Source organism: Trachurus japonicus, chromosome 24, assembly GCF_045865225.1.
Source record: "Trachurus japonicus isolate A0001 chromosome 24, Traja_1.0".
NCBI classification, from domain to species: Eukaryota; Metazoa; Chordata; class Actinopteri; order Carangiformes; family Carangidae; genus Trachurus; species Trachurus japonicus.
Genome location: NC_140930.1, coordinates 11,556,414 through 11,564,351, shown reverse-complemented (window position 1 = coordinate 11,564,351; position 7,938 = coordinate 11,556,414). Strand labels below are relative to the sequence as shown.

The 7,938-nt window shown below is 42.0% G+C and overlaps 1 protein-coding gene across 2 annotated transcripts; it reads left to right on the top strand.

Annotated features, from left to right (window-relative positions):
• Positions 1-1,671: 1,671 nt before the first annotated feature.
• cep57l1 (centrosomal protein 57, like 1) lies at positions 1,672-5,487 on the top strand. 2 transcript variants are annotated; one of them, XM_085771122.1, is made up of 11 exons: positions 1,672-1,941; positions 2,695-2,866; positions 2,973-3,161; positions 3,291-3,412; positions 3,689-3,802; positions 3,889-3,966; positions 4,100-4,189; positions 4,300-4,374; positions 4,464-4,726; positions 4,826-4,970; positions 5,116-5,487. In XM_085771122.1, exons 1-11 carry the CDS (start codon positions 1,918-1,920, stop codon positions 5,320-5,322), a joined length of 1,479 nt encoding a protein of 492 aa, XP_085627248.1. In that variant the 5' UTR covers positions 1,672-1,917; the 3' UTR covers positions 5,323-5,487. The 2 variants fall into 2 exon arrangements, with proteins under 2 accessions (XP_085627248.1, XP_085627249.1); XM_085771123.1 differs by lacking the exon at positions 3,889-3,966 and having other exon boundaries at positions 1,713-1,941.
• Positions 5,488-7,938: the final 2,451 nt, after the last annotated feature.

Here is a 7,938-nt window from a genome sequence, read left to right as displayed (position 1 = left end):
ATAAAGACAGGGATGTTATTTTTGAACATGTCACACTGGATAACAAACACTAAACTTTGATGATAATGATGATGTGCCATTGTGTGAGGGACAAAGGCATGTGGCACAAAAAAGAAAACTTGATTGTAAAATGCTTAGAAATAAGACTAACATCAAAACAAGCTTCGCAGACAGACAGTCTTTCACTGAGTGCAACCGCAGCACACCTGCCACACTGCAGACGCACTGTCTTTTGCTGCAGCAGGTTATTTGCATAATACTGTGCAAATATTTACCAGGTGATTGAATGATTGAATCAGTAAAGATACTCCACAAACCCACAATACCCTCAGTGACCAGGGAAAGAACTCCCCAAAGATTTCACTGGTCTGCAAATGAATGTTTTCACACTACAGCTTCCCATTTTCCACAGCACAAGGTAGGCCTAATCATTTTCCTAATGCAAACTAACCCCATGGAGCCTGCACCTTTCCTTTTTAAAATGTAATTCAGATCCAGGGCCATTTAGGACGCCAAGGTGTTGTCTACGGTATTTTTGAGGATGTGGCAGGATTTGCAAACTGTCAGTGGTAAACGATGCCATATTTATTTTATTCAAGAAAATAAAAAATAAATAAAGATGTGTGCAATACTGCAACATGTAAGTTCATTCTACATGTTGTGTAATACTTATTCTTGTACTGTTTCAGTATGGACAAAAAGAACTGATGGCTAAATGAAGAACAGTGAAAGTGGTGTGTATCCTAACATTAGGAGAGCTTTCTTAAAAAACATATTCTGATAACACCAATGAATGGTGTACATGTGTGACTGGAAACCTTCAGCAGGAGGTCAGAAGCAGCTAATAATCCATGTTAAATTCCAGGAAAGAGTTGACACTTGATAAAACATCAAAGGTAAAAAAGTGTAACAATCATCCCCACTACTGTCAGTCATCCTATGATACTCAATATCCCACTTAGTTTCCCTAACCTCAACTCCAGGCCACACTTTTAGCTGAATTTGGTACCGTTTCAGATAAATAACCATAGATAGGTTAAAATTAAAAACATGCCAGGCTATGGTGATGAGTCGTAATGACAGATTAGAAAAATGAATTAAGTGTAAAGGTATGTAAATGATCAATAAGCAGTACATTTGCATTGACTCCAGCTTACACTCATATAAAACTAGACAGGTAGAGAAGCACCATCGCTGTCACTCAAATAGAGGACAACACATGATCAAAATACAGAGGGATCAATCTGGATGAACAACACCATAAACCGGTCGGAAGTGCCACCTCCTTAGCAACATTTAAGAAGAAACTATCAATGAAATTAATGCAGTATTATGGCTATTTTTTTTCTCGCTATGCAACTGTTGGACTATGTTTTTCACTTCTTTCTCTTTTTACCCTTTTGTATATGTTATCATTATTCATTTTTAATTGTTTTATCTACTTAAGTAGGGTAACTGGTAATGCCAGCCAGGGTTGGGTCACTCCATAAGCCCTCTTTGGGTTTCTGACCTCAACTGCACATTCCTTTCTTCTCTACATGGAGGCCTACTGTTTTTTTTAATATGTGCAAATTAATGAATAAATAATAATCAGTATTACTGGCAGTAAAAGAGGGCCTCAAAATAAAATTTTGCTTAGGGCCCCGCCTCCATGGAGACTCGGGCCGCTGCAGGAGGAAACAGCGCAGGCGGAACCACAGTGAGGAGGCGGCGGAGAGGAGGGAAATTTAAAAAGTGCGGACTGACCTGCTGCCTGGCGTTGACACAACAGACGCAACAGAAAACTGGGGCGAAACTGGGTCGCTCGGAGAAGCCAGCTAGCTACATTAGTTATCAGCTTACACACAGACCGTCCGGGAACATTAAACACACACATATGTGTAGTTTCCAATCGGATGTGACCGTCTTAGCAACAAAATGGAGACGTGGTATCACGACCAGGTAACGTGTTGCTCTTCAGCCGTTAGCCGCCGCGGTGGCTAACCCGTTAGCTTCTGCTTTGTTTACTTTTGTTCAAGTGGCTGTTTGCTGCAACTCGGCTGTTTCAGTCAGGTTTAATAACACCATTCGTTATTAATAACCAATTACTTGTTATTTGCGAAACTTTGGCCGTCTAGTTGGGATTCCTGCAGCTTTTTAGGAGCTTAACGGTGATATTGCTTGTTAAACAGCTTGATACTTTAAGTAAGTTAACTTAAATGCTGTCTCATAACATGTGCTTTATTTATATGTATGGTTTGTGTATATGAAATGTATTTTAATGGTAATGGCAACTTATGGTTAAGTACTGTACAATGTATTTTCATTCTTTGTCTGTATTGTCTTTGTCTGTATGGACTATGTGTCAAGACTTTGCCTACATAAACAGCCTGATGCGCTGTAAGTACAGTGAAATGCGATGAATTGAGTAATCAGTTAACGTTAGCTGATCTTTGGAGAATTTACCAGCAGAAACTTTGTTAAACAGCTATTCGTGTACGTAATTTATCCTAAAAACATGCTGATCTTCTCCACAAATGTTTAATTCAATATTATTTTAAATTCAATGTCTTTGTTAATTAGACTCAGTCAAACAAACCAACTCACACACTCCTTTAAGTGTATTTATATTCTTTTAATGTCAAACCTTTTTATTACAACCCTTAGAAAGTTTCCTAAGCGACCTCCTCCTCTCCCTCCTCCTCCTGTCTGTAGATTTTAGACTCACCCTCCAAAAACAGTTACATTGGGAGCTATTACCAGCCTCCAGACAGGATAGCACCATTACCAAGACAGCTTGATTTCTCAGCGCCAGCATCCACCAGCACCGACCCAAAGACCGCTAACCTCCAGGAGTCTCAGACCAAACCTAACATTGGCAGCAAAGGTACGGCAGCCATTATATCATGCTCATGTGCTGTATTTTTGCCATGGCTGCCCTCTGGTCCATGCTCACATTATATGCTTTTGTGTTCTTGTCAAATCCTCTCCAGCTGTTGTTGATGCACTCAAGACCCTCCAGGAGAAAATCAGACGATTGGAGCTTGAAAGAAAGCAAGCAGAGAGGAGCTTCCAGCAGTTCTCCCATGATGATCAGACACATCAGCAGGTCACAGCGTCTCACACGATGCCCAGTCAACCAGCGACCAGGCTGCCCGAGGCCAATAACACTGGCAGGGAAGGTAAATGATTGAAGGTGCACAGGAAAATGCTACTGCACTTGACAGGGATCTTGAATAATGCTTTTAGAGACTGTTTTAGACTCTTTTGCTGAATGTTTTTAATAGTTGTGTCTGTGTTTATGATACCAGAGCTGGACTCCAAGCTGCAGTCTGCAGAAGCTCGATGTAAAGTGCTTGAGAAGCAGCTGGACTACATGAGGAAGATGGTTGACAATGCAAAGAAGGAGAGGAATGCATTCATGGAAAATCAGGTAATTCAAAAAGCTTTTAAAAGAAAGAAAGAAACTAAATTAAATAACAAATCTAAGTGGTTCACAACTATAAGTATTATATTATGTAGAGAATTCGTAGTCTGGAGAGTAGGTTTAAAATCTCTTAAACGAAACAACACAATAGGATTACATGTGATTTTATATGGCAATCCCTTTCATCCATTGCTTCCAACTAAGCATTTCTGGATGTAGTGTTAGTGGTATAAATAGATGTTACTAAACTGTCATACAATCTCTGTTCACCTCCCCCACCAGGCTGCGCTGAAGAACGAGCGGCCGAGCAGCTCAAACTCTATAACTCAGCGGGAGAAGCTGGAGAAACTTGAATCAGAGTGTCTCAAGTTGAGTAGAACCCAAACTGCAGCAGAGGTAATTCACAGCATCCTCCCCTCCCCACAATGATTAGTCTTAACATTAATCATCACAGACTGAATAATGTTATTATGTTGGTGCAGATGAAGCTTGCCATTCTGGAGCAAAAACTACTGAAAGAAGAACATGAGCGCAAACTTGTGCAAGAGAAAGCAAATGAGGTCAGTCACAGTTACTCGAGAATCTGTGCTTATCTACTCTAATCAACCACATTTAGTTATGTAAAAATGTCAAACAAAGAGTCTGAGAAAAAATAAATGAGCTTGTCCTGATTTTGTCTGTCTATGTCTACAGCTGCAGAGGGAGCTGGAAACAAACCTTCACTTGTCTCTGCTAAATACTGAAGAGATAAAGCCAAAGAGGAAAACAAAAAAGACCAACAAGGTGGTTTTCTTACTGATGAAATTGATTAACTTCTTCTTTGTATTTAGTGAAATGGAGAAATATTTGTTTTTAACATAGTCATCAGGGTAATGGATTTCTTATCCCCTCAGAAAACATCTAAAAAGAATGAGCTGGAATCAACAGGCAGCCCAAGACGCATGAAAATGCCCTTTGTTGCAGGAACGGTACGCAGGTTCAGCATTCATTTTCAAACCATGTGCTGTTAACTGTTTCTCCTTTTTAACTGATTTTGATCGCTTCCTACCTATCGCAGTCGATTAGCCCCAGCCACTCGGTCCATGCCAACGTGCAGAGTATCCTTCACATGATGAAGCACCATCAGCCCCAGCTGTGTGAACGAGTGAGCGCCCTGCACAGGCCCGGCTGTGGAGCCAAGAAAAGCCTCCAGAAGGACTTTTCTCTCTCGTCCCCGACTTTCAAGAAGCCTGACTGCCCGTCCAAGAAAGTAGACCAGTCACTGAGCTCTCTGTCAGACCTGCTCCTGGCTCTGCAGGACGAATTTGGACAGATGAGTTTGTGAGTAAGCTTTTTTTGTTTTCTCTCGATTATTGTCAGGTTTTTCCTTTACTCATTTAATAATCCGTGTCTCTGTTTTGCTTTGTTGTTTTTTGTCAGTGAGCATCAGGAGTTGGTGCAGCAGATCGATGACACCACACATCAGAGGCAGAAACAGGAGCTGCAGAGAGACCTGGAGAGGCTGGTGGCCAGGATGGAAGAGAAAGGAGTTCAGATCACAAAGCTCCGCAAACACCAGCAGACAGTAAGTGAACCACAGCCAATCAGTCAGTGGTACAACTCCTTGTGTCATAAGGGAAAAGTATATTATGCTATGTCTCTCTGTAGCATCAGCTGATTTTTATATTTTTAACTGTGTCTGATCTGCTCTGTCTTCTTCTCCTGTGCAGGTGCATAAACTGACCCAGAGCCAGCTATGTGCCAACGAACACGCAGCCAAGAGGCCGAGTGGGACCAAGCCACCTGTCCCCTCTCTTGTTAAGGCCAAACAGAAGGGAAAGAAAGGCGGAGCTACTCACAACAACCTGCATCTTCTCAAAGAGACCCAGAAGCTCAGGAACAGCCTCAAACAGGACGACCTCTTCTGGGAAACATGAGGTTCCCTGCAAGACTGTCCTGTGTGCAGGCTTTTGATCTGACAGCTGGACGAGCAACAGGACTCCCCCTCGGCTCCCCTCCGTTTGTCTTCCCCTCTCTTTAAACTGCCTTTGGGCCGTTTTTAGAAACAAATAAAAAGAGGGAATAAAGTCTTCCACACAGGACTTGATGTGTTTGATCATAAAACCTCTTGAAATCATGAAATCGAATCTCGCAGTCCTTCATAAGTATAGAGTATTGTGAGCTTCCTCTTAAACCAGCCTAGATAATAATGTGACTTTAGCGTGTTCCATGAAGTGCAATTTCTTTTTTAAATAGTTTTAAATTTTTAATAAAGATTATTCTTTCTTCATAAAATACATTTACTTTTGTTGACATGTTTGTTTTGTTGACTAACTTGTCTCATCAGCACTGTTGTTTGGATTTCATAGTGAAAACCACTAGGTGGCAGTGCTCAGCCTGTGTCTATTTTACAAAGAGTGAAGCCTTTTTTTTTACCCCTGGTGCACATACAGCTGCAAGGATAGTAATAATTAAACTAATAACTTTATAATACTGCACCGAGCATCAACCTCCATCCGTCTTGAGCCGCTGACAGAGAAGAAGCGCTCTGTGAACCCTACAGCAGCAGCTGGACGGACAGCTGAGTAAATGTAGCTCTAACCACAGGACAAAGGGGATGTGGTTTTCATCATCGCTGGCCAAAAGTGGGAGGAACTGCGATCGGCCGCAGAGTTTCACACAGACCCAAACGACGTATCTATTCTCCTAAATTCAACTACGATGGCTCTTATCAGTCTTAATTATGACCTAGTCAGATGACACATTTCTGGCATGACTGGAACTTTTTTTTTTTATACATTTACTCCCTGTTTATTTGAGTCACCCACCTTTTTTATGGGATGAATAAGCACATGTGAAGCTGCCTCATAACATTCCTGCATTATCTACTCACTATCAGGCTTCGGTCAACATTTTTTTCTTGTATCATCAGGTCACATTTTTTGACACACAACGAGCCTCCTTGACCTCAAGTCTCCACCACTCAGTCACTGCCCATACAGGAAAAAAAAAACTCTGCAAAGGGCTGTTTAGTCACAAATTGTTGATGTAAAAAAGCTAAAATTAAAACAGTGGCTATCGTGTACTGCCCTGTCAAAGTCTCTGGGTCATGGGAGAAGGGAACAGCTGGTTGTTATTGTTTTTCTCTCCATTCAGCCTTTTCAGTTCATTATCTAGCGAACATTGCTTGGTTCTGGTATTCTTGGCATCACTCAGAGTTCACTGGATGGTTAAAGGGACTGAGCTGGTGTGCGAGAGAGAGGGAGAGTGGGAGAGAGAGAGACACTAAACCTAATGCATTGTTTCTCTGTGCTCCCCATATTAGATTACAGAGCAAGACTGGACACACCAATCAGGTTAGCTGAGGCAAGTTAAGACCCTTCCATGCCCACATAGTATACCAAACCGCTCCCAGCCCCTCCTGTCCGTCCAACGCTGATACCTTGTGACTGCTTTCCCTTCTTTGTGTCAGCTGGGGGAATAACAGTGGTGTGTTCAGGGAGCAGTTGTACGAAAGGAGGAGGAGGAAGAGGAAGATTGGGTCAGTTTGAGTGAGTGTCAGGCGTTTTGCTGTGGGTGTGAGAGAGGATCGCTTCTCCAAACAGCTGCTGACCCATCCTCTAGTGAAGCTTAAGATGTATTTACAGTGTAGTAAGTAGGATGAGGATAAGAAATAGCAAAACCACAGTGTGCCAACACAATTTTATTGGTCAGTGAAAAGTTCAAGGTTTTTTCCATCACGGTCCATTAGCAGTGAGCAGTTGCATTGTTTTTAATGGACACATGAGAGAGAAACTGCAGTGCGGTGGCTATCCAGAAAACATCATCTCCTCAAAGGGAAACGGTGCCAGCTGGGGACTCTGGGCCACTGCAAGAATAACAATCTGCTCCGCACAAACACACACACACACACAGACCTCACTCAAGAATGTAGTCGACTGTGCAGACTGTGATTCTTGAGTGTGTGTGCACGCAGATGCACACGTGCTCGCGAGCGTTTCCTTTAGAGCTATTTGTTTTTGCTACATAAGCAGAACCTCGCTGTGACCCTGGAAACTGACCATTTGTCCCGTCAGGAGCAGCAGCACAACGCAGTGAAAGATTCAAGAGTGTGGAAAAACAAAAGGGAAAGGGGGTGGTGTCTTTTGCTCTGCTGGGCGTCATCATCGTTGTGACCAAGTTGGTCTAGTCATGGTACATTATCAGCAAATGATGTCAGTGTCATTGATGTTTGTTTGCACATGGCTGCAATAAACTTTGTACCTGGTTCCTTTTCCAAAAACATGTTATAGAGAAAGAGTAAATATATCGTCTCGATTTTTGTAAGAGATGCAATCAAAAAAAAAAAAAAAAGCCTTCAAAACAGGCACACACTGTAATCATCCTTAAAATGTCCTCAACACCACATTATACTAGAGGTTCAGGCAGATCATGGGGCTGTGTGAATCCTGCGTATACAAAAAAACAACTCACTAAGTAATGTCAATAGGAATCTGATTATGTCTGTAAACTATAGGGCAGGAGACTCCAAACATATTGAACAACACACTCAG